Source organism: Polyodon spathula, chromosome 6, assembly GCF_017654505.1.
Source record: "Polyodon spathula isolate WHYD16114869_AA chromosome 6, ASM1765450v1, whole genome shotgun sequence".
NCBI lineage: Eukaryota > Metazoa > Chordata > Actinopteri > Acipenseriformes > Polyodontidae > Polyodon > Polyodon spathula.
This window is the reverse complement of record NC_054539.1, coordinates 53022906-53049715: the sequence shown is the minus strand read 5'-3', so window position 1 is coordinate 53049715 and position 26810 is coordinate 53022906. Positions and strand designations below refer to the sequence as shown.

Here is a 26810-nt window from a genome sequence, read left to right as displayed (position 1 = left end):
TCCTCAATGACAGAAAGTCACTCTCAGCAGCTTCAGTTAAATTTAGCTTCCCAAGATACAATTTTTTTTTATCTCATTTACAAACTTCATCTCTTCCGATTTGTCATTCTCCTTTATTGTGAATTAACGTGATGAATGTTATTTTAAATGCAAATGAATAAAAACAATATTTTGGCTCCACCCACATTCCCATGGGTTTTATTGGGATGGGGATTTAACCCCGATCCACGGCAGCTACACTTTATGAGACCAGCTTTTTTCGCTGGTCTCAAATAATAAATAAAAATGTTGGATGTCTTTCGTCCGTCCGCACACAAACACAATAATAATAATAATAATAATAATAATAATAATAATAATAATAATAATAATAATAATAATAATACAAATGAAAATACATACATAAATAAAATACACAGAAGGGGTGAGCACCCAGTCACACACCCCCATTACCATTGATGAGATCATTACAATTGAATGAACCCGGTTCAAATCCCAGCTCAGCCACTGACTCATTGTATGAGCCAGTACAAGTCACTTAACCTCCTTGGGCTCTGTCTTTTGGATGATACGTTCTTGTAAGTGACTCTGCAGCTGATGCATAGTTCACACACCCTAGTCTTGTATCTTGTAAAGCGCTTTGTTATGGTGGTCCACTATGAAAGGCATTTTATAAAAATTAAGATTATTATTATTTATTATTATCAAAGAACACATTTCCAAATTAAAACCAAGAAAAGCAAGTGGCCCCAATCAGATCCTCAACGAGATGCTGAAGCACAGCGACTCTGCCCTGCAGGCAGCTCTGCTCAGAATGTTTAAACTCGCCCTGATCTCTGGACACTTCCCTAAGCAATGGGGAGAGAGGCTCATCACCCCAATGAATAAGAGACACTTTCAATCTACACAACTACAGACGGGTTTGTGTGGGGAGTAACCTCAGCAAACTATTCTGTAGCATCATAATACAAAGAATATCCCAATTCCTAATGAGTCAAGAGATTATAAATAAGAGCCAGATTGGATTTCTTCAAAAACACCACACTAATGATCACATCTTTACTCTAAACACACTGATCAGCAAACATGTACACAACACCAACAAAGCAAGATATTCACCTGCTTTATTGATTTCAAGAAAGCGTTTGATTCTATTTGGCACCCTGAACTGTACCTCAAACTGCTACAGTCAGGGATTGTTGGAAAAGTGTACGACACAATTAAATCTATGTACTCAGTGATACAGTGTAATGTAAATATTAATGACAAGTAGACAGGTCCCTTTAGGCAGGAGAGAGGAGTGAGACTGGGCTGTAGCCTCAGCTCCACTCTCTTCAACATTTATATCAATAACACTGTGTAACAAATTATTTATTTTTTTGGTTCCTGGGTAATAAGTGTTATTTCCTAATTGCTTATGCCTGAAAAGTATAGAAAATGGCTATTATTCCCCACAAACTTTGCTTTTGTGACCAGGACAGTGATATTTTGAAATGTACCTATTTTCCAGAACATTCCAGATAGATTCAGTGCTGAGTAAACTTGGAGTAACTTCTAGAACTTTCTAGAACTTTCCAGTAATATAAATAGTAGTATAAATTCAGGGGCCTTAAGCCCACCAGTTCAGTTTAGTTCCAGCTGCCTAAGTGGCTACATATCTGCATTTTTCTGAGATGGCATCAAGAGGCTGCAATGGTAGCATTCCTGATGGGTCTCCAAGGTGGTTTTACCAAGTTTCCCTGCTATGTTTGCCTTTGGGACAGCAGGGACACCAAAGCTCACTACCACAGGTGGGACTGGCCACAGCGGACCGAGTTCTCTGTGGGGAGGAACAACGTCAAGTGTGAGCCACTGGTGGACCCCCGGAAGGTGCTGATGCCACCACTGCACATCAAATTGGGCCTTATGAAGCAAGTTGTCAGAGCTCTAGATAAGGAGTCGGCAGCCTTCAAGTACCTTCAAGACTTCTTCCCTAAGCTGTCTGAGGCAAAGGTCAAAGCCGGTGTCTTTGTCGGACCACAGATAAAGAAGATATTGGAGTGCAATGAATTTCCCAAGAAGCTCACTAGTAAGGAGAAAGCGGCTTGGAACAGCTTTGTCGCAGTGGTTTGGGGCTTCCTGGGCAATCACAAGGCCGAAAACTATGTGGAGCTGGTTGAGACTCTGGTGAAGAACTACGGCACAATGGGCTGTAGGATGTCCCTCAAAGTCCATATCCTTGATGCTCATCTTGATAAATTCAAGGAGAACATGGGAGCGTACTCGGAGGAGCAAGGCGAGCGCTTCCACCAGGATACACTGGACTTTGAACGCCGCTACCAAGGACAGTATAACGAGAACATGATGGGAGACTACATTTGGGGGCTGATTCGTGAAAGTGATTTACAGTATAATCATAAATCCCGAAAAACTACTCATTTCTAAATCTTTTGTAGTCATTTTTGTATTACTTTAGTATAAATACATGTTAATTTGGATTCATATGTTGTTTTTTTCTGACTTTATGTGAACGAAAAGACCGTTTTCTCATTGGAAATAGGTCAATTTCAAAATATCACTGTCCTGATCACAAAAGCAAAGTTTGTGGGGAATAATAGCCATTTTCTATACTTTTGGGGCATAAGCAATTAGGAAATAACACTTACTACCCAGGAACAAAAATTGTGTTACATAGTGGAATCTGCCTGGTCTGTTTCAACAGGCGCCCTCCCCAGCCCTGTCCCTTGGCCACACTGAGATGAAGTGTCTGCTGCCTGCACATGATATGGTCCTCCTATCCCCCACACAGGAGGGTCTGCAGCACAACCTGACACTGCTGGAGACCTACTGTAAAACATGGGCTCTAGAGATCAAACTGAACAAGACTAAAATCAAGGTGTTCCAAAAAAAGCCCCAAAACAACCAGAAAAAAATCCAATTCTATTTCAACAATACAGAAATAGACCACAGCCCCTGATACAGCTACCATGGCCTTGCATTAAGTGCATCAGGAGATTACAATCCGCCAATAAAAACACTAAAAGAGAAATCTTTCTGAGCATACTACACCATTAAAAAAACACTGGCTGCATTTAATCCTGCTACAAAAGTATTACTGAAGCTGTTTGACAGCATAATTTAACCAATCCTGCTCTATGGGAGTGATGTCTGGGGTACAACCATGAGTGCAGATTACTTAGTGGGATAAAATCCCCACAGAAATCACACATCCTCTGCTCTGTAAAAAGGTCCTGCATGCACACAGAGAATACCCCAACAACGGCTGCAGAGCAGAGCTGGAGAGAGTCCTTCTGCTGATCCCTATTCAGAAAAGAATACCTCAATTCTGGTTCCACCTAAAAAAAAAAAAAAAAAAAAAAAAAAGCTCAAACTCCCTCCACTTCCAAACACTGGAGTCTCAGGCAGTGCACTTAAACCAGATTTACACTCCTACATGGCATTCCTCTCCTCCAGAACTGTTATTAATATCCAGGAGATCCATGGAACTCAGCCCATCAGACATGAAAATACACCTGGGCAGAGTATCTTATTACCATCAAGAACCCCCAAAACAAACATCCATTAACTAAATACAGAATCAGTGACCACAAATTGGTTATTGAAATGGGAAGCACAGAGCACAGTAGAGACCCAGAGAGGAGCGGTGGTTGGAATAAATTTGCTGAAGCATTAACTGTGTGCAAAGTTTAAACTGGGGAAAACAAAAGACTTCCTAAGTTTTTTTAATGGGTTTCTTTTTTCTGTGTCTCTGTGAACAGGCTGGCTGTAGGGTGACGTCAGGCCAGAAAGGCGTACACACACACAGACAAGCAGTACTGGGGAAACTGAGAAGCTGCTCAGTGAGTTTATTAACACAGAAAATAAAAGGTTGAACAAAACAGCACACGGCACTTGACGCCAAAATAAACAGACAAACAAAATGAATAGCCACTAACACACAGGGGCGAACACTAAAAAACAAGTACTGTGCTTGTCCTCCAGCATGACGTAGCAATTGCTGTAAGTATTATTTTCTTTACCTTTTTATTTTACTCTCCTCACTCTCTCCCGTTCTTTCGCCCTGAACACACATCCCAGAGTGAGTGAAACATGCATCTATATATACTGTTGTGCCGGGATTCAATTACTAATTAATTATTCACTTGAATCACAGCACATGAACTAATTTGTTCAACCCTGTGCTGACATATTATTAAATACTTTAAATGCACATGAAGTCAAGTGCAATCCCTGTGCCTAAATACAACTGTATATTTTAAATCACTTGTGCTACACAGACCCATTTATATCCCGTGCACCAATACCTATACACCAACATTAAAACACCACATGCAACATATAACACACAAATACACGCAGGAGCGGTGCACATTGCCACAGTCTCCCATGCTGGAGCTTGCAGAAGTGTCTTTATTATTTCTCAAGTAAGTCAGCGAACCGGGGGTGGCATGGGACCTGTTGGGCTCCATTATAAGGACCTTAAGCTATAAAAATATCTAACCTATTTCTTCAAGTGGTTTATTGTGTGAATTATTTTCCTCAACAATACATTGCTATTTGTACAAAATCATAGCACACACAAATCATATAGACACGCGTGGTATCATTTTCAAGAAGTTTAGCATTGTTTTAGTTTTGTTTTGGTCCAGCTTTCATCGACACCTCCCGACACACTATAACATGTCCAGTCAGCTGCCATATAATATATATATATATATATATATATATATATATATATATATATATATATATATATATATATATATATATATAGTGAAAATAAAATTTAACCAATTTTTTTTAATTTTAATTTTAATTTTGATGTTTACCAGTCAAAATAGCACTTTAACATACACAAACATAAAGGTCTGCACTCTATCTTTATAAACACTGGTGTCTTCTTCGTGTGCCTTATCTCACCCAGACTGGAGACTGCCTGGAACAAACATTTCTCTTGGTTTAAATACCTGCCTACTAATTGCAGGCAGGTCATAATTATTACAGACTGGAGCCAGGTGACTCTCATCCTGGCTGCCTCCTGTGGCATTCTGGGGATGTAGTCTTTTGTAAACCCTCCTGGACTACATTTTCTTTTCTTCCTCCCCCTAGTCTGTCACAAATTCAACTTCAGATTTTGTCCACCTTAAATCCACTGAAATGTTAGAGTGGATATCATTTGCTAATTTATGAAACTGTACAAGAGATTATTCTTCATGTGTCCATATTCCAAATATGTCATTCATATATCACATGTGTTCTAAAGGTTTTGTGTCTAGTTTACTCAGTAATATTTCCTCCCATTTGCCCATATACATGCTTGCAAAATACATGCCTAATTTTGAGCCTATTGCTCAAATATCTGTCTATGAAGACAGCCTTTTTATTGGCCATCACCTTCGTTTAGCGGGTCAGTGAGCTACAGGCTCTGTCTGTGCATAGTTCCTGTATGCGCCTTTGGGATAATGGAAACAGGCTATTGTTGTGCAAGAACCTTGCTTTCCCACCTAAGGTGATTTATGGCTTTCCACTGGAACCAATCAGTGGAACTAGAGGTCTTCCATCCCCCTTCCTTTGATTTGGAGGAGGATAGGACACTGAATTCCCTCTGCCCAGTGAGGGCATTGAGAGGTTATGTGGATAGAATGAAATCTCTGTGTCAGTCTGACCAGCTCTTCGTTTGCTGGTTAAAAGATCCTGGGTCAAGACCTCTCAAAGCAGCGACCTACCCACTGGATTGTGGAGACAGTATCGACTGAGTACAATAATGCCGGTCTACCCCCAACTGGGAGGGTGACCGAGCACTCTACCAGAGATGTGGCTGCATCATGGGCTCTCTTTTGAAGTGCTTCATTGACTGACAATTGTACTATGGCTAGCTGGGATATGCCACATCCGTTCACCAGGTTCTACTGACTTAATGTGGTAGATCCCTCTAAGTCTTCATTAGACACAAGGGTCCTTGAGGTTGTACACACACCACCAACACTAGCTGGTGGTAGCGAGGCATACCTTATATGCCTGTTCGCTCATGCTTCCTTGCTATGGCTCCAGTATACTTTCCCAAAAGTATTGCTTGTAGGTTGCTTTTGAATTGAAAGGGAATGTTAGGTTACTTATAGTAACCCTGGATCCCTGAAAGAGAAGATGACCGCCAAACATTGGGAGGTCGCATCACTCTCACTAGCGGGTTCGATGCAAAAGAGCAAGTGAGCTCCATGGACTGACTATTTGTTCCCTCAGGAGGAGGGACCAAGGACGTCACTCCATGGAGGGGCCTATCGGCAGCTCTGACAAAAAATGCTCAGCAAATACCTACCTAAGGCAGGCATAATTCCAAAAGTACTGGTTGGTGGTCATCTTCTCTTTCAGGGAACCAGAGTTACAATAAGTAACCTAACGTTCTGTTGATCCAATTTTTTGTTATTATCTTTTAAATATAATTCTTCATTCCATTGAAAGCAATACAAATGTAATTTGAAGACACTTACTCTGTGAGGTTTGAAATTTGATAGGCACATTAAAAAGGTTAGTAAGACAGTTAAAATGAACTTAGCAAATTTTAGACATATTAAGGGTAATTTAACCACCAAAGCTGCTAAACTATTCATGCACAGTATGATCTTTATGCATATATCATCTTGTATTATCTCTTGGTCTAATGCAAGTGAATCGGTAATTATACCAATATGTTCTCTTTATAAGCAAGCTCTAAAAATCTTGGATAAAAAACCTGTGAGATACCATCGCTGTAACATTTTATTATACAAAAATGGTATTTCAAATTTTGTATGGATTATGTACTCCTCCGTTAAAGAAATTCATGAAAAAGGTCTCTGGGTATACTAATAGACTCACAAGGGAAGCTGTATGTGGGAATTGTAAAGTGGAAAGGCATAGAACAGCATTTACAAACACAGCTTCCTCTATAAGAGGTATTTTATTCTGGAACTCACTTCCTTCAGAAATTAAGGTCTTAAGTGATTTAAAAATATTTTGTAATAACCTTAAGGCTTGGTTGAAACATAATCAGTTATGCAATCATTAATTTATTCAGAATGTATTTGACTTTGAATTGTGTATATTGGATATTTATATTATATAAATTGTACTGTAACTTGATTATGTAAGCTGCTGATTGTTATGCACTTTTAATAGGTAATTTATGACTTTAATGGTGTATGTATTTTTAATCAAATATTAAATAGGAGGTTATTGCTATAGTTTAGAGTTGAAGTAATATGGAGATGCATTACAGTTGTCATCAATGTCTGCACAGGGACTGCCAATGGAAATTAGCCTACTGGTTAAATTGAAAATGCAATGCATCTTGTGTCATGTAAGTAACACTTATGTTGTAATTGTATGTGTCCCTGATAAATAAATACAATAAACAAACAAACAAGGGATTGTTTTTGATAACTTTTTGGGTGTCAAACAATGTGCAGCCTAGATTTAAGATCTACAGACCCAGTCGGCATCTTGAGATGCCTGAGTTTGAGATGCTCTGTGCACTTGCTGAGTTTTTGTTATTGCAAAATGGCCAGGCAAACAGTCATAGTAGGATTTTTACACCATGTTGTGAGATTAAACTCTTGCTGAATCCCTCCTGTGCATAGTTGGTAATGCCAGGGTGTTGAGCCATGGCCTGTTTTCTTTCATGAGGATCACTATTGTTTGAAACATTCAATTAAAATCCCAGTGTGAGAGTCTGGCAGAATGGAATCAATAGAACACCATTACCATGTCTTCTAATCATATGCTGTGGTGCTACATAACAGGCTAGAGTTTCAGACAATTTTGGAGTATTGAACATTATATGTTAAGAGGTTATCAAATATTGAATGTAAGGACATTTTGTTGGGCACAAATTAAGACATGAAAAATGGGCTCCATTTACAAAAGTTCAAGGCAGTACAATTATTTTCAGATACATTTAATCTAAGTGCACTCTTGTTAATCTATAAAGAGGCCCTGTCCCTATCCTGACGACCCCACGCACCACAAACCAGCATCTTAAAGAGTAAGTAGCGGGGTTCCGATAAATATAACATTACATGTGTACGTGACACAACATAAGCACAAAAGTGAGCAGTAACAAACATATCATGGTAGCTTTTGCATCATGCAGGACCTGGACCCATGCAGGTATTGAATCAATGAGATTCTGTATTACACTCTGGAGCAGATTTAGCTCGATAAGTTTTGACCACAGTTCATTCACATTAGCAGGTAGTAGTTGGGTTTTCAGCAATTGTTTATCAAGTTGACCCAGGCAGTAGGAGTGCAGGGATACGACCCCTCTTGTCTCTTCTAGGTAGTGATGATTCTGGATGCATGGCATGTGGTGACATCTTCCTGCAGATGGTGCGCGTGAAATACAAAACCACTTGGCAGAACAATGGTATGAGAAGGTTCTGAAGGATAGCAATGTGGCATGCTGAACTGAGACTTCCCATTCGAAAGTATCAAATCTCTATCAATTTCAGAATGCCCAATTGAGCGACCTCATGTCAAAGGTTAGATATCAGACAGCTGATATTTATACCATGGTTGATATTTATACCACAGTTGATATTTATACCATGGGAGTTAGGGTGAGTAGGCACTTTAATGTCAAACCCCATTTTTATTTATTTATTTTAATTTAGTAGTTGCCAATTATGTTGTATTATTTTCTCCCAATTTAGAATCTTCAATTATTACTTAAGTTTGGCTCACCACTACCACCCCTGTGCTGACTTCATTTCACACTGCAGACTCACCATACAGCCACCTTGGAACTACAGCGTCGGAGGATAACACAGCTGTGGAAAACTTACAGGCAAGCCCGCAGGCTTCCTGCCAGACTACAGGGGTTGCTGGTGTGCAGTGAGCCGAGGACACCCTGGCCGACCTAAACCCTCCTCCCACCAGGGTAGCACTCGGCCAATTGTGCACAGCCCTGGGAACTCCCATCCACGGTCGGCAGTGGAATAGCCTGGACTTGAACTGGCAACATCCAGGCTATAGGACGCATCCTACACTCTATGCGGAGTGCCTTTACCAAATGCGCCACTCGGAAGCATTCAATTTTGGTATTTTAATAAGTTCAACTCCATTCAATGGATTGGCACTTGATATTGCATGTGTGTTCTCATGGGTTAGAGCTCTTGACATGGCCCATTTTGTTCCACCCCTCCTTATGTTCCTTACTGCATCATCTTTTAAAATAAAAACATGATACAGAGAAATAAAGGAAAGAATAAATGATTGTAAATGTAAACAAACAAAAGGATCAATTTATCAAACTGTGAAATCCATTGTTATTTATGTATATATAGTCTAATGTGAATGAATAAACTCAAATGAGAAGTTGAGATCTGGGGAAATAGCCCAGAGTTAGCGTTAGACAGGGAGTAGGGGTTAAAAAATACTGCAGCTGTACTTTTTACAATGATATAAGAGTTGCAATGATGTTCTGTTTGATTTGGTAACCCTATTTAAAAGTTGAAATGAGGAGCTGAATTTATTCACATGCTTAAGGTGTCCAATATATGATACACTATACACCTCCTTTCGTGTATTTATTTATTGATCACATACAAAGTTCTGATAGATACACCTAAGCTACAGTATTTCTGGCAGGCACTACTGGTAAGGAAACTCACATTTGGAACTGGGTTATCTTGAGTTGTGCATAAATTATAAAAGCTGTTAGACAACAACATCATCTTGCATTTATATAGCTTCTTATCATGCATGTCATCTTGAATGAATTTACAGGAACAAATACAGCAGTGGCAGCATCTTTATTTCTACTATAACTGTGCTTATTCTTCAATAATGTGCTAGTATTATCAATATGACAAAGCACAACATTAATAGATTAAAATTATAATTTTTTTAAACCTAATTAGCCAAGTATGTTGGACCTAAATATGAGTAGTTATAGTGTGTAGCTTTCAAAGGAAAGAAGCACAGAATTAGCAGCAGGCTATAGAGATATTTTACATATAGAGGCCTACTTTCAAATTCACTTTCATTCAGTACTGGTGGAACACTGCAAAATGAAATCTAGTAAATACTAAATACATGTTTTTTGCATTAACAAACACACTGAAAAAAATGGACTGGTTAAACTTTTAAAACATTATGTACAAATAATTACAATTCTTTTAGGGGTACTATCTCAGCCGCAATTTGCTCCTGTGAGCAATTATCTTCTCAATATGCATCAAACTATGACAGCTATGCATATGAATTTATTGCTGAAACGTAAAATATGTTAGTAGGCTATATTGCTGTACATGTAGTTGTGTAACAGGTATGACTACTTTATTTTAATTAATTTGTTTTATTTATGTATTTTATGTTTTTGAATATTTATGGGGTAATTTTTCACATTTATTTTATTTTCACTGTTTAGAAACTGTAGTTTTTTGTGTTGCACTGTCACTTTAAAATTACATGTTGAGTCCGCCATAACAAAGGAGTATGAAAGCTCTAGTAATTACCTGCAGGGTAGTTCGGCCAATGGGTTACTAGTATTGTCCTCAGCAACAGACGAGACGAACGATATTTAAATCTGCTTGTTAAAGCTAAGCGCAAGAGGGATGATCCTGTTCTAATTAGCTGGAGGTGGGAATGTGTTAAAGAAACAATATGCGGTACCACTTTTCTGTCCTGTTTGCCTTTGTCCATTGGCTTCTGTTAATTTATAAACGCTCCCTACTAATGTCGGAGGTAACACTATTATAATGTGCCCTCAACGTCGGGGCAAGCAAACGTTGCTTTAAAAGAGATCAAAACTATGACAACTGAAGTAACTGTCACCTGACAAGTCAGACTGAACTGGTGACATTTTAATTATGTATTTAAAGCGCAACTCGTCCGACGCATCTTAAAAACACAGTTGCGCTGAGTGCATATTAATACACCTGTATCTCCGTTTCAGCACTAGGACAGCTCCCAAGCGTGGCGTCTCAACCAGCAGCATGTCCGGAGTCAACAGTCAATTATTGAAACCTCTATACCTATACCTCTATTATTGTGAGGCTAAACAATTCCACGTGACGAGATGCTAACTAATTCTCAGCACAAGTGTCAGAAATAAAAAGAGAAACACGTAGATGGTACTTTCATCAAGGCTCAAACCGAATTACACTATAACCGACTACGAGGCGCTGCATGCAACAACTAAAATTCTAACAACCTGTTCACGAAGTTCACTGAGATACATTTTTCTGGTCACTAATCTTGACAAATTAACCGTAACACTTTTTGTATTGGTCACGTTTACTGTTGATACACATCCTTACTAACATAGTGAGCTGTTTTTGTTTTTCTCATGTTGTTTATCATTTTCTGGTATCATTCTAATCTCAGAGCTGATCATATAAACGACTTTAAATTGGTTTAAAGGCACTTTAAGGAACTTCGATGTTCTTTTTAATAGTTTATAAATATGTTGCTATATCACAAATAACCTACCAAAATGTGAACGAAGTTTTCTGAGATGTTAGTAAGCTGGTAAATAAACAGAAATGTGCCAATTGATTTACAAATCGTGGCCATACGGTAAGGTCTAACACATAAATGAACTAGTGTATTTGGCATGTGCAGCAGATTGATTCTGCAAGCGACAGCGTTTACCATCTGCAGGTTTCTCCTACATACATTATTTTAAAGGGCACACAGCGCAGAGTGAACAGACAAGTTACACATAGCCCCCATTAATTCTTCATAGACTGAACATAAACGACAAACCATATGACTACCTTTATGTATAAGGTCCTTTGAAGATATATTTTATCTATCCATCTATCTATCTATCTATCTATCTATCTATCTATCTATCTATCTATCTATCTATCTATCTATCTATCTATCTATCACTTTGCTTTTTGTTTTTTTTTTTTTTTTTTTGTTTTTTTTGCCGGCAGAGCTGCGTGGAATAGCATAACTCACCCTAGGAAACGCGTGCAGCGTTGTGTGTTAACCAAAACCCTAATCTAATGTGATTGGCTGTACAGTACTTCCAGATATTTTAAACCGTATTTACGTTTTAAAAAATGAACCGAGAACCGACGACCATAACAATTCCAGCACATGACTGGTATTTGAATGTGGGCAACATTGTCGAACAGTGTTAATGAAACAGCAATTGTGGGAGATAGCCCTTAACTAGCTAAAAACAAAACAAAACAATGTGCATGCTCTCTGGTAGGCAGTCACCATTGTTGCGTTATTTTATGCCGACCTAACACTATACTATTATGCTGAGCTGGCACAATTGGCACAATGATGCTAGAGGTATCCTTTCCGTTTGGTATGCGATTGCAGTGACAGGTAGGCTACAGGTGCCTCGACCTTCGGCGCTGCTCTTAACTTAAGATAGATGATTGAGAGACAGCTGGATATAGCGTGTGCTAAAGTCTGACGTCTGGCGGTGAAACCGGGAAATTGAATGTACACAGAACACAAGGAAGATGGAGACAGAGAGAGACGAGGAGAGGTATGTGTTTTTTTCCCTTTTCCTTACCGGTCCCTGTTTTTTATTTAATTGGTCCTCTGGGAAACTAGTAGTAAAGCGGTATGTAGTAGGCTGGACCAGTTTGCAGCGTGCACGAATTTTATTGGCTGCCTTCTCTGAAGGAGTTTCAAACAGCCCACAGTACAGATAACATATATTTGAAAAAGTGATACACACACGCACACATACACATCCATAAATATAGAAGCGGAGATAAGTGAACACTTTGGGAGCAACGACGACAGACCGGCACCGCAGACATTCACTATACAGAAGCATAATTAACCACCTTCTCATTTAAACTGTCTCAGTATTTCAATCCACAGCACCTGCAAAATACACGCATCAAGACCAAGCAGAACAGGCAGAGACCTCAGACACAGACACAGGAGGACTTACTTTGACTGGCGCTCGCCGGTGGGTTCAGAAGCTCAGCTGCACCTGTCCTGGTATCCTCCGCTCGTTCGCAAGAATTTGGAGATGTATAACTTTCACGTCGATGACACGGTGGTACATTTAAATGCCTAGTGTCAACTTCTGATTGTCTGTAGATTCCGACTCAGTACTGTGGATTATATATTACTTTAGAAGGTGACATATCTGCACAACCAGCTGAGGAACTCGGATCGGCAACGCTATAACTAAAGTAACGCAGCATTGTATCAAAACTGACGCACAAGTCGGAAGGAGAGCACATTGAACCAACAGTGTGAGACACTTCTGAACATTAAAAAAATAAATTAAAAAAAAAACTGAAGAAAGGAAACACAAATGGTAAAGTGCAGTTAATGCGCTACTCTCGCCAAAGAGAACGTATCGGTATACGGGGACACCTCAGCGCGGATATACAAAGGAGAGAGAGAGAGACTAACAGGTGTAAGCCATCGCATCGCCTGTTCCAAAGGTAACCATCGCTTTCAACAAATACAAAACGTAATTGGAGTGCTCCATACAATTAGCTACTTCAACTTATAGGACACTTGTACAATACATTACAATAAAGTACATTTAAAAAGCTGCCGTCTATATTTGTTGAAAATAAAAATGCTTAAAAAACAAAAAACAGCAAAAAAACAACCCCCCCCCCCCCCCGAAAAAAAAACAGTCGTTACAGCAGTAGTCGTATAAGTAACAGTAGCAACATTGTTCAATTAAGGGTCGTACAGACTGTGTAAAAATCAATAAAAAAACAAACCAGCACCTCGATTTGTGGCAAGTATCGGTACATTGCTTTGTCAGAGTTTTAACACAAAAGTGTGCCTCCATTTATCGGGTATACTGAAGTATAGCAGCCTACTTTTCGACCAAATCTCAATGTTTTTTTACAGTAGGAACGATCTTATGGAAAAGTTATTAAACTTTGTATGTACGATTTATATTTTGTAGGGAACCTAAATTAATTTAACAAAATTAAAAGCCCCCAAACACGTTACAGTATTTCTAATTGAAATGACTTGGACAATTGTGGAAAAATAAGAGAAAAATTAATTGCTGTTATCAAGTGATTTCTTTTAATTGGATGAAGCTCCGATATTGCAGCTCGACTGTATTCTGGGGCGTTTTAATCGAAGCAACATGAAGCAAGTTTAGAAATAATACATACAAAAATTTAGCACCATAAACAAACAAACAAACAAACAAACAAAAAAAAATAAAAAAGAACAAAAAACAAGCAAACTATTATTATTATTATTATTATTATTATTATTATTATTATTATTATTATTATTATTTTTATTATTATTATTATTATTATTATTATTAACACCTCTCAAGCGAAGTCCTATAGGTATAAATATGTAAACCACTGGATCTTGTTTACCCGTAAAAAGGCACTAGCCCTTGGCCCCTGACACATATAAGGGAGTCTGACAGAGAGCAAGTGGCAACAGGCATAAGAAAACAAACAAAAAGAAACATTACAAAAAAAATATTGCGGTCCAGGAAATCCCTGGACTCTTGCTGTAGATTCCAGTAATAGCATCCTCGTGATTTGGAGGGAGGGCTGCTCTCGGATTAAAACTGAAAAAACAATTGTTGGGAATTAATTAGAATGGGAACAAAAATCCAATCTGCAAAGACAGTAAGAAAAGGACTCCTCTTTTTTCATTCCTACAAAAAACGCCAAGCATCCATCAAACTCTGTGGTGTTGTCTACAACAACAGCGAAGTGTCCTCAGATCGCTGGCCGCTCTGTCGCCTTTCTACCCCACCTGCACTCTACTGGTTTTCCTCTGCTCACTGGTACTCTACAAATGTGAATTGAGGCGCTCATTTCTGCTGGTTCTTTTTGCAGGGTATGCGGGATCTGAGCTGAAGATGGAACTTTTCTTGATTTTATTGTTTGCTTTCCTCTATCCATACGTCAAAGGGCAAGGAGTTTATGGTAAGAAGCATTTAAACATATTAAACGAAGTGTACCTTACATCCGCATTCTTTAAAACATTTTTTTTAAATGAAACATAAATGTTATGCAACAGATTTTAAACACGTGTGGTTTTTTCATGCAATCAAAATAAACACTAAATTGTGTTTAGAATCTGTTGAATAATTATTACTGTAGTGTTAACTTTTATTCTCAAACATTTACATGTAGTTTTACAGTGCAGCTTTGTGTTCTGTGTTCTGTGTTTTGTGTCAGTGTGAAAAATGAACGGTGCGAGTCCTGATCTGTACACCTGTAAAGTGCCGGACTAGTCCACTCAAACAGCTCACTAAAGAAAAGTGGAATTATTGTAGTCAGTTATCTATTAATATATTTATTTATTTACTTATTTCAATTAATACTTGTCTGTTTAACTACTTTGAGCGATGCTGTGTTAACTATTGTATTGTTTCTGGTCAGTCAAATTATTTAAAATATTCTGATGGTACGCTTTGATTCCAATACTGTAGTTGTTAAAGCAAATAATAATAATAATAATAATAATAATAATAATAATAATAATAATAATAATAATAATAATAATAATGCCTGGAATGTCATAGATAAGTAGAACGTGGAAAGCACCCCCTATATTCTACTCTAGCTACTGTAATTTGTATCACACATCGCTAGTTATATTGAACAGTACAGCAGGCATGGGTGAGACCGGCTATGCAGTGACAGACACCAGTGTATTAAGTAACCTAAGAATATGTAGTGGTTATACACATAATAGACAAGGAGATCCTACACATAAGAATATGGGGACCCTATACATAATACATAAAGTGATCCCACACATACCGTAAAAATAATGTCATCCTACACATGAAGATACTATGAGCAGGGAACTACTTTTAACTTGCATGCAATACAACTTAAAACAAGATCAACTGTCCAGGTAAGAAAACACTCTTACAAAAGAGGGGGCATGTTTTATTAACGTATACCCATTTACCCAGTAGATCTCCAGTTTACAGTGCTCATGCCCTAATGATTAAAACCAACCCTAAGAGGTGTTTAAAATCTGCTGATAAAGATGTATGTTTATTTCTTAAAGATTTGGTTTTCCAGTGTGGGTGGTCCACTTTTCAAACTGCAACCAAATACAGTATAATCCCAGTGCATTTACCCACAGCTACAAACCTCAACTGTGAAATTCGCTACCTACGGATAGATATATAAATCTAAATATAAATCTTTTAACACTGTCCTTGTTGTTTGCCAGTGTTTACCAGTAATCATTACCTTGTGCCTGGATGTGATTCTGTCGCATTGTTTTCTCCTGAATTGTGCTGTAACATGTATTGACATTTTCCTGGAACATACTGTTATGGCTTGGGCTAGGGCTCGGGTAATAAAAGATGTACTTAGCACTTTTGGAGCACCAGTTAGGCTTATTGTTGCAGTGAGTACCAACTTACTTTCTTGTGCTTGTGATACAGTGTCATACAAGGCTTCAGCAATTTCTCGATTCCCCCATCCTCACTCACTCTCTGATTTAATACTTCCTCTGATATAGTGGAATACAAGGCTGCTATTCACTCCACCGTCACTCTCCCTGCCTCTCTGCTCTAACACGGCCTATGATATAATACATGACTGCTATGGACTCCAATCACACTCTCACACTCTCTGCTCTAACACTGCCCCTGATGTATTTTAATATGAGGCTGCTGTCTCTGCTGTTGAGTAATATAAGGCTGCTATTCTTTCCAATCCTCCTACCTAGTTCTCAGCTCTAATACCTGCTTTTGAGGATGCAACATTGACAATGGATAACTGCAAAGCATATGATATGGTTTATTTAAATTTCCAGAAAGCTTCTGACAAAGTCCTGCATAAAAGATTACTTCTCAAACTGAACACATTAGGGATTCAAGGAAATGCATGAACATAGATTAGGAAGTGGTTAACATGTAGAAAACAGAAAGTAATGATTAGAGGAGAAAGCTCAGAATGGAGCGAGGTAACCAGTGGAGCACCACAGGGATCAATATTAGGTCCTCTGCTCTTCCTAATATAAGCAAACTTGTTAAATTTGCAGACAACACAAAATAGGAGGAGTGGCAAACACTGTTGCAGCAACAAAGGTCATTCAAAATGATCTAGACAGCATTCAGAACTCGGCAGACACATGGCAAATGATATTTAATAGAGAAAAGTGTAAGGTACTGCACACAGTCAATACAAATGTGCATTATAAATATCATATGGGAGATACTGAAATTGAAGAAGGAATCTATGAAAAAGACCTACGAGTTTATGTTGACTCAGAAATGTCTTCATCTAGACAATGTGGGGAAGCAATAAAAAAGGCCAACAAGGTGCTCGGATACATAGTGAAAAGTACTGAATTTAAATCAAGGGAAGAGATGTTAAAACTTTACAATGTATTATTAAGACCTCATCTAGAATACTGTATTCAGTTTTGATCACCTCACTGCAAAAAGGATATTGCTGCTCTAGAAAGAGTGCAAAGAAGAGCTACCAGAATTATTCCAGGTTTAAAAGGCATGTCATATGCAGACAGGCTTAAAGAATTGAATCTATTCAGTCTTGAACAAAGAAGACTACGTGGCAATCTGATTCAAGCATTCAGAATTCTAAAAGGTCTTGAACCAACTTCCCTGTATTGTTGTTGAAGCTGACACCCTGGGATCCTTCAAGAAGCTGCTTGATGAGATTCTGGGCTCAATAAGTTACTAACACCCCCAAACGAGAAAGATGGGGCTAATGGCCTCTTCTCGTTTGTAAACTATCTTATGTTCTTATACTGCCTCTGATTCAAAACTACACCAAAGTTTTATAAAGCTGTATAAAATCCTATTACCCTTTAGCCTGCTGGTTTTGGTTCAAACAACCCCTTCATAGGAAGTATTGCTGCAGGCTATGTATGCAATAATGTTCTGAATTGAAATTGTGCCCTTTCTAATTCTACCGCAGGTGTTATGATAACACAGCAGCTAGGCTTATCACACTATCTCTGGTAATCCAGTTTGAGATCAAGGCTCCTAGCCAGTGTCTTTATCTGATGGTTTGTTCCTTTGCAGATTAATGACACATAAAATAAAACAGTTGAACAAAACAAAACACTCAAAATAAACAGCACAATGGCCAAACAAACGGACAACAAACAGTTGACGAAACAAACAAGTATAGTGCTGGTCCTCCAGCACACGTAGCAATTGTTTATATCTTTTTACTCCTAACTCTCTCCCATTCTCCACTCACCGAACACCCAGCCCCGAGTGAGTGAAACATTGCATCTTTTATGCTGCTGTACCGAGACTCAATTGCTAATCAATCATTCAATTGGAATCTTGGTACATCTGCACGTGAGTACACCAATACATACATACATATAACAGACAACATAAAACACAAAACATAAAATACGCACGCGGGCGGGCACCCTGCTGCACAGTTACATACATTGGGTTCTCAGAAGGGAAGAAGAAATAGGGCATGTCTGTACTTGGCTAGGACCTGCAAATCACAGTAAATGCAGTAGTACATAACTAGCAGTGCTGCACTGTTTTACATGGTGCTGGTGGCTCATGTAACAAGGCTATCTGAAAACTAGCAACCTTGCACACTGCACAAAAAATTCTAGTTTTATAACTTTAACTATGCTACAGAGGTGGCGATCTGTAATGGCAGTGCATGAAACAACACTATATGTTATATTCATGAGGCTTCAGAACTGGGCATGGTGTTATAGGACACTGAGGTTATAGGTCCCTCCTATACCAAACCAGCTTCTGTCTTTGTGGACATCACATTTACCTTCACAAGAAAGCAGCACCAATATGGGTAAAAGCTCCTTAATAAAAGTTGATGCTCTAATCACATTGAAAATATTTTCCTGTTGGGAATCCTAGTGCCTGTAATCATCAGTTACATTAGCCAGTAATAGTGAACTGGATCTTACAGTTACTGTTTTTTTTTTCTTCTTCTGCTTACCAACTGTAATAAACTACGATAAATGTACATCACTGTTCTTAGTTCAGTCTAAAGTGAGGGAGGATTGTCCATACTCAAGGTTCAGGGACCAACACATTGCCTGCCTGCTGTGCCAAAAGAGGCTGCATTTGCAAAACTGACAGAGGCAACCTTATCCATAACTATTAGAGCTCAATTTAGAAATACTCAAACAAGATATTGAAATGTTTCTCATTGATATCATTACGTTCTTTCCGTTTTTCTCTGAGTACAGGAGATGGTTCATTACAGTGCTCAACTGTTGTAGGTGTGTAGCAAAGACAATCTTTTATTTTATTATTAAGTCCATGCCTAATGTTTGAGTGGAGTTGTAATGTGTAGTTTACTGAAGTAACAGCCTTTGTTTATGATTTAACTTGCATCATTTCATAACTTGAAAATGATAAGATTTTATAAGATGTTGCTGTATGGTAAAGTAGTGAAACTGGAGAGAAACAGTTTAGTGTAGAAGCACTTAGATTCTTAGTTGTTTACACCAAGGTCATTTTACCTAGTCGATAGTGTAACTTTGGGACTGTTAACTGATCTTGGAAACTGAGAAAGGAAAAAAAAAATCTGCAGCGTTTTTGTGCTCTGAGTCGAGGAGAAGGATCACTTCTTCTACAGAGTCAAGGGCAGAACAAAAAGAAAGTTGGGTGAAATCAATGATATCAGTCACAGACAGCAGATGAGCATTGCAGTCTGCAGGAGTGCAGAAAACAGACATCAATGAGGACAGGAGTGCTAAAGGTTTTATACCTCTAGACCAGATGTGCCCAATCCTGGTCCTGAAGGGCTGGTGTTCTCCTGGCTTTTGTTCCAAATGTCCCCTAAATTACTTAATTGGACCAATCAAGCACTTGTTAGAAGCTTAATTGGCCCAATTAAGCAATTTAGTGTACAGTTGGAACAAAAACAAGGAGGGACACCGGCCCTCCAGGACCAGGATTGGGCACCCCTGCTCTAGACAATAAATGTAATTTTCTAACAAATTCACTGATTGGACGTATTTCAAGACCATACAGTCTGTCTGTGATTGGGTCCAATTTCTCCTTTGATTCTCAACTTTACACTTTACACAGTTACTGCAGTGTACTACTGTTTCAGCCTTAGCATCAGTCTTTATCGTGCCAATCTAGATACATTTTTGCTACTCATATCAATTGCTGATGCATAAAAACAGTTTTTTTTTTAACTGTGCTGAATGCACAATGATTCCTGCATAACAAGCATGCCACTGAAAAACAACTTTGTAGATTTGTACTTAGAAGTTAATAACCACTACCTACCTAAAAGTAATTTTTTTTGCATAAATAATAGTAAAAAACTCCCCAACCCCGAAATAAAAATAAAAACAGAAAAGTCAAGCCCTGAAGATGTACTACCAGGTTGGGGTGGTAAGTTTATCTTTGTTGTTTTCCTGTTAGCTAAAATAACAACAAAAATCGATTTGTTACATACTGTATTGACTGGGTGTGATATCTTGTGAATCCTTTAACCATTCCTGACTATGTTTTTCTCAAGGCTTCAGCACAGTGCTGTCAGCACGTAATAGATGTGTAACAAGCTCAGTTTGTAAGGTGCTGTGTTGTTTAAGTCTCCACAAACTTCACACTTTTCAGAACAGGTTGTCTCATTTTCTATCAGACTGTTCTTTCAACTCTGTTCGGAATATGCAACATCAAAAATGTCCTATTTTAAGAACAATGGCATTGTGCTGAGGATGTGTTTGTAGATTCACTCTGTGAGATCTCCATATTCTCCTCCTCATTTATACAATATCTTTGTGTGTGCTGGCTGAATAAACAAAACAGGTTTGGCTAAAAGTTCAGTTTATTACACAGCACTTTTTTATGCTTGAACCTGCTTCCTTTCTTTTTTAAGAAATATATAACTTTTTTTCTTGACCGATTCTAACAATTCTAATTATTTATTTAAAAACTCAAACCAACTTCCTTCAACACTGCAGCTCAGTGCTTTCTCTAACCACTGAGCTACTCAAACCCACTGCCTTCCACATTGCATTCCAATACTTTCTATAACCACTGAGCTACTCAAACCCATTGCCTTCCACACTGCATTCCAGCACTTTCTATAACCACTAAGCTACTCAAACCCATTGCCTTCCACACTACAGCCAGACAATTTCTCTAAGCCCTGAGCTTCTCAAACCCACCCACATGAGAGTACCTTCTAAGTTGCAGTCATGCCCTTTAGCAGCTCGACTATATATGCTGACCTTTACTTTTGACAGAAAACTTTTTGGACCTAGCTGGTGTCTGATGTGGGCTGATACTTTGACTCAACTAGCTTTCAGCCTCCTGTTTCTCTTTAATGCTATTGCATACTTTACCAAGCTTTATTCACTTTGACTTGCAGAAAACACTTGGCTGTGTTTCGACTTCAGTTTTGTGCCAAGGCTGACAAATGCAGGATATATATATATATATATATATATAATATATATATATATATATATATATATATATATATATATATATATATATATAGTGATGGAGTGTACATTCCATAACAATATTGGTCAGCTGGGAGGCTGTGGCTGTAAGGAATGTACACTCCATCTGCCTAAAGGTTGTACGGTTAGGTTCAAAGGAAACTAAAATAATATGAAGACAACATAAACAAACTGGAAAATAAGGTCATGGGTTTTAGGACCATGGGCAACAGGCTGTTGTCAAGAGCAATTATCAATTGGTCTTAATCATGTAATTGCTTGATTGCCCAGCAGTTAAAATGGGTTAAGCTGAGATGGTCAGCGAGAGAGAGAGGAGAGACCAAGAGAGAGACGAAACGGTGAGAGATCGGAGAACTTTAAAAGTGAAAAGGAGACTTTATTTCAGGGTAAGAAGAATTAGCCTGCCCCTGCTTAGTTTGGAGAGGAAAAAAATAAATGATTAGTTTAGGACCCGAAAACGGGGTAGGTTTTGTTTATTTTTTTGATTGTTTTGTTTTTCAAATAAAACCACGCTCCGGCGTGTTTCACTGTAAGAACGGCCTTTGTTTGGATTTATTCAAATATTCTACACAACATAACGTCTTTAACCTGGTAGACGACAGCGAATTCTTCACTATATATATATATATATATATATATATATATATATATATATATATATATATATATATATATATATATATATATACAGAGCTGGTGCATTGTTGCCACTTGAGCTGAATTAGCTGTAGGGCTGAGAAACAGTTTCTGAGTTCAGTTCAGTTAGCCCTGAGAGATGGTATCCAGTTATAAACACGGTTCTTGCTTTGATAGTTTAGTGAGTCCAAAGCTGAGATGGACGATCGAGACTGTAGTCCTTGAGAGAATCCAACAAAGAGCAACCAGGCTTATCCCAGGGCTTAAAGGAATGATCTATGAAGATAGGGTGAGGTTTTAAAATCTTAAAATAAGTTTACTACATTAACCCTAGCAGTACAGTAACCAGGACCAAAGGATACAGTTAGAAATTAAGTGGTGATAGACTTAGGGTTGAAGAAACTTCTTGACACTGAGAGTGGTGAGGGTCAGGAATGGGTTACATAGCCATGTTGTTGATTGGGATTCTTTAGACCTGACTTGAGTTTTGAGATCAATCAGCTATTAGGAACCAAAAGAGCACTGATTGGCAGAATCTTCCTCTCGTTCTACATTTTCTTATGTTTTTATTAGGAGATGCTACAGTTTATGTGAGTTTGAGAGATCCAGGCTGTGTTTTAAATGAGGAATGTGCTAGTGCTTAGTTAACCATATGGATAAGATCCATACTCTGTTTTTAATTTTTAATGAAGTTCATGTCTTCAGAGATTTGGCATGCTTAAGGCATTAGTCTGTATAGAATTAAGAGCTTCAGTAGATTTCAAGTCATTGTGCATGCACCATGAAGTTAACTTTCCTTTGATAAAAAAAGTTATTTTTTTGCTTTTATCTATTAATGACTTTATAAGCTAAAAAAAAAATTTGATGCTGTTTGTGGTCAGTGCGATACCATAGCTCAATTCCACTTTACGGCTTTGCAGACTCTGTAGGGGTTTGTGCAGTCTCTAAACATGTGTATGTGTGTGTGTGTGTGTGTGTGTGTGTGTGTGTGTGTGTGTGTGTGTGTGTGTGTGTGTGTGTATATATGTGTATATATATATATATATATATATATAAACAAGAGTATTAGATAGTGAATAGTCTTTCTACATTTATGGTCGATATAAAAACAAGCGAAAGACTTTTACCGGTATTATTGAATAATTTTTACTTTCTGTCATTTCATTCTGCTGCGAATCTATTATTGCTCTATTATCTAAGTTATTGCTCAAAGTTCAGAAAATTAGAAACAGCTTTGGGGATCTGGGGCTATCAAGAAAATAAATAAATAATTCAGATTCCTATCCTATCTAGTGGTCTTATCTATGAACAAATATGTGGCAATGGGCAGCTATACTAACTGTGCATCTCAATAGCGCTTATACTGCTCGGGCCATAAAAATATAAAAGGGTCCCGACGAGGCCATTCAGCCCATCAGTGCTCGTCCTGTTCCTAGTAGCTGACTAATCTCAAAACTTTGATCAAGCATCAACAACGGAACTAGGTAACCCAATCAATATCCTCACCACTCTCTATATAAAGTATCTAGTACAGTACTTGACATTTAACCACAGTTCACATATATTTAAAAGCATGCTCCATCAGTAAACCCTACATGGTGCATATGTTCAGAGGTAACTGGGACTTGTTCCCATCACTCTTGTTGAATAAGAGAGCTGGAGTTGGTGTAATAGCAAACCTATTTCTTCCCTCTGATGTCACTCAGCAGTCAACTGTCAAAACACTATTGCCCTCTGTCAGGAGAAGAATGGTGTAGGAAAAAGTAAATGTCCAAACAACATTAATTTCAAACACCAAAATGTCAGTTTTTTATTAAATTCCAATCACCCCCTATACCAGCAATGGTAGGGGGGGGGTAAAACGACAGGTTTTCAGTCCCCCAAAAAAAGGTTCCACAAATAATAACACTATTTTTTAATCCACAAGTGCATGGGAAAGGCAGTGTTGTTGTGGTGCTGTGCTGTGCAGAGGTAATGGTGCTTCAGGGTTTGTACTGGCTCCTTGACTGCAGCTCCCAAGCCTCTACTCGTCTGTGAAAACAATAACAAAAACACAAACAACAGCTCTCCGGCACGTTAATATTTCAGCATAAGGAGCCGTACTCATGTAGCTGCGTCCCCTTTGTACTGCCAAACTCCTCCCTGAGATCAGCACGGCGCCACGCTCTATCCAATTGTTGTGTATCCCACAGCTGGTCACAATAGATTTGTTTAGCAGTTTTGCAACTATGTCCTTTCTCAAAGATGACCGACTTCCGGTTCTGTTCTACCATCAAGTCGGCCCATCTCTGCAAAAGTGTACCACCAACTTAGCACTTTTCCTGGTAGGGAGGTAGATGTGCAGCTCAGCTTCTAAATGATTTCAGAAACAAAAATTGCTTCCTACATCAACCTTGTTCTTGTAATGAACAGTAAACAAAAGAGAGCTGTGATGATGGAATTATTAGAAAGCTTGTTTGTTATTAACCTCAAGGATGACTTTGTAAATTAGATTTTTAATCCCTACAGTCAGATTAACTCAATAATAATAATAATAATAATAATAATAATAATAATAATAATAATAATAAATAATAATAATAATAATAATAATAATAATAATAATAATAATAATAATAATAATAAAAGAGAAACCTTTACTTGCTGCTCACGGGGTGTGGGGGAGAGGGGCAGTAGCCTTATATTTTGATTTTTTCCAGCCTGATGCTATTACTACTCAGTTTTAAATTGATAACATAAGGGCAATGTGCAGCTAATGTAATTCCCCACAGATAGCTCGCCTCCCTGCAACCTGCTTCACTTTATTACTGAAATTTATTCATGCTGCCACACGTTTTTTTTTTCACAGTAATTGCTCAGAATTGCGCTTTGACCCGTGCATTTTATTGCTTGTTAACATGCACTTCTTACAAAGACACTTGAATATCTATTATGGAAGGGCTGGCTGTATTGACATAGCCAGGGAGCTGTCGATATAACAATGCTATTCAAATTTGTATTTATTCTTTACAGATGGGGGTAGAATTAGATTCATTGCTCCACTTTTCCACCGATAGGGCACACAGTTGACGTTTTAGGTTTTATTATGAGCTAGTGCTGAATGCACAATGAGCTGCCATTTATTTTATTTAAATTTAGTTCATGTTGTGTTAGCCACATGCAATTACTGTACATTCAAAATAAGAAAAGTTTTGAAGCAATCTCATCCTTGCCATTTTCCAGCCTAGCTTGAGTATTCCTTCTCTTGTTAAACAACAATAGAGAAAGGCATCAGATTGCAGGAGGAGAGGCTCCCTATGTCATTGAGATACTGCATGCTCATTGTTAATGAGCAGCCTGTTGGAAGTAGTGTGATTTACATATCCATACACTTCACTGTGTATTAGCAGATGTAACTGTTTCACACTTCTGTATGCACAGCCTTCTATACTAAGCTGTGTGTCATATTTTGTATTGGTACTAATTAGAGTTTTTTGCAATTGTCCTACACCAGCGTGTTTAATCTCGTGTCTGTGAGCCTGGGGACCTCTCAGTGCGGTCACACCCCTCATTCCAGCATTTATTATTATGTATCAAGGTCAGTATTGTTGAAGACTTGCAAAACTCACAACCTCAACAAATAGTTTAAACACAAAAAATTGGTAATTACACTTGGGCCTCATTCAACACTTTTCAAAGTAAATTAAAACTGTCTGAATCTCTAATGGCTGGTTTCACAGACCCTGCTTATTTCTAATTTTGGATTTCCTTGTCAACAATTAGGTAGTCCAAGATTAGCCCTAATCAGGGTCTGTGAAACCAACCTTAAAGGTCTACTTAATTGTGCTCTGCTTTGTTCACTGCTCGGGGTGTGCACACAACACATTACATTTATTTTATTATTTTCAGAACTGTTTTCCATAAGCCTACATATTGTTACAGAACACGATAGCAACCACCAGCATTTTTATTTTATAATTAGTCAAGTTGTTGCATACAGTACCTACGTAAGCATATGCGAAATTACTATGTTATTACTCCATAACTACAGGGTAGTTAGAGAAACGAATCACATAAAGTCATCTTTTTGTTTGGATTCAATTTGACATTATTTCCGAAAGGTCATACTCCACCCCACTGCTTCTTTTGTTGCTGCATCTCCACTTTGGGGGGGTCAGTGGGTCCCATGACCAAGGCTGGGAGGCCCTTAATTCCCTAGTCAAGGATGCCTCCTGGCAGGCAGTAAGGAGAGATCCTTGTCAGAGCGGTTTCCGATGTTCAAAGAAGAACACCAATTTGCAGTATAATACAAGTGAGACCTGAAAGAAAACCACATCTCGTGATCAATAATAATAAGGACCAGATGAAAGTCTGCTTAATGTATTATTTACTGTTTGAAAAGGTCACACAAGCCCTGTCTAGCATTGCAGTCACAGGGAATGGATGTTTAAACTATAGCTGTGCACATACATTGAAAGGCACATTCAATGAAACTTCCAGATATAAAAAGGAGACCAACAAAACATACCAGCAACAATCTTCCCTAACAAGGCAACTTCTGCAGCTGCATGTCTTCCTGTTTGCAGCTTGAAGAGCTGTCCCATGGAAGGCAACTACAAGCAGGGGTCTGCATATTCACAGAGTTTTAGTTATTGAAATATTTTCTTTTTCAAAGTCTGTTTTAATGATTAAAATAAATTTTGATGTTCAGCAGCAGTTAAAGGAGCTGATATTTGTAACAACGGAAAGGAGAAGATTACATTTGTAATTAGCAGTGAACAGGCAAATTGAAAGTGACA

General features: G+C 38.2%; 1 protein-coding gene across 2 annotated transcripts in view; it reads left to right on the top strand.

Annotated features, from left to right (window-relative positions):
• The first annotated feature begins 12593 nt into the window (after nucleotides 1-12593).
• Nucleotides 12594-26810, top strand: part of LOC121317324 (MAM domain-containing glycosylphosphatidylinositol anchor protein 1-like) — a 168795-nt gene continuing 154578 nt past the window's right edge. The window contains exons 1-2 of one of the 2 annotated variants that reach the window (XM_041253138.1): nucleotides 12594-13415; nucleotides 14808-14897. In XM_041253138.1, the coding sequence (XP_041109072.1) occupies nucleotides 14831-14897 (67 nt within the window). In that variant the 5' untranslated portion in view covers nucleotides 12594-13415; nucleotides 14808-14830. The remainder of the gene's footprint in view (nucleotides 13416-14807; nucleotides 14898-26810) is intronic. The other variant, XM_041253139.1, reaches the window with a different exon arrangement.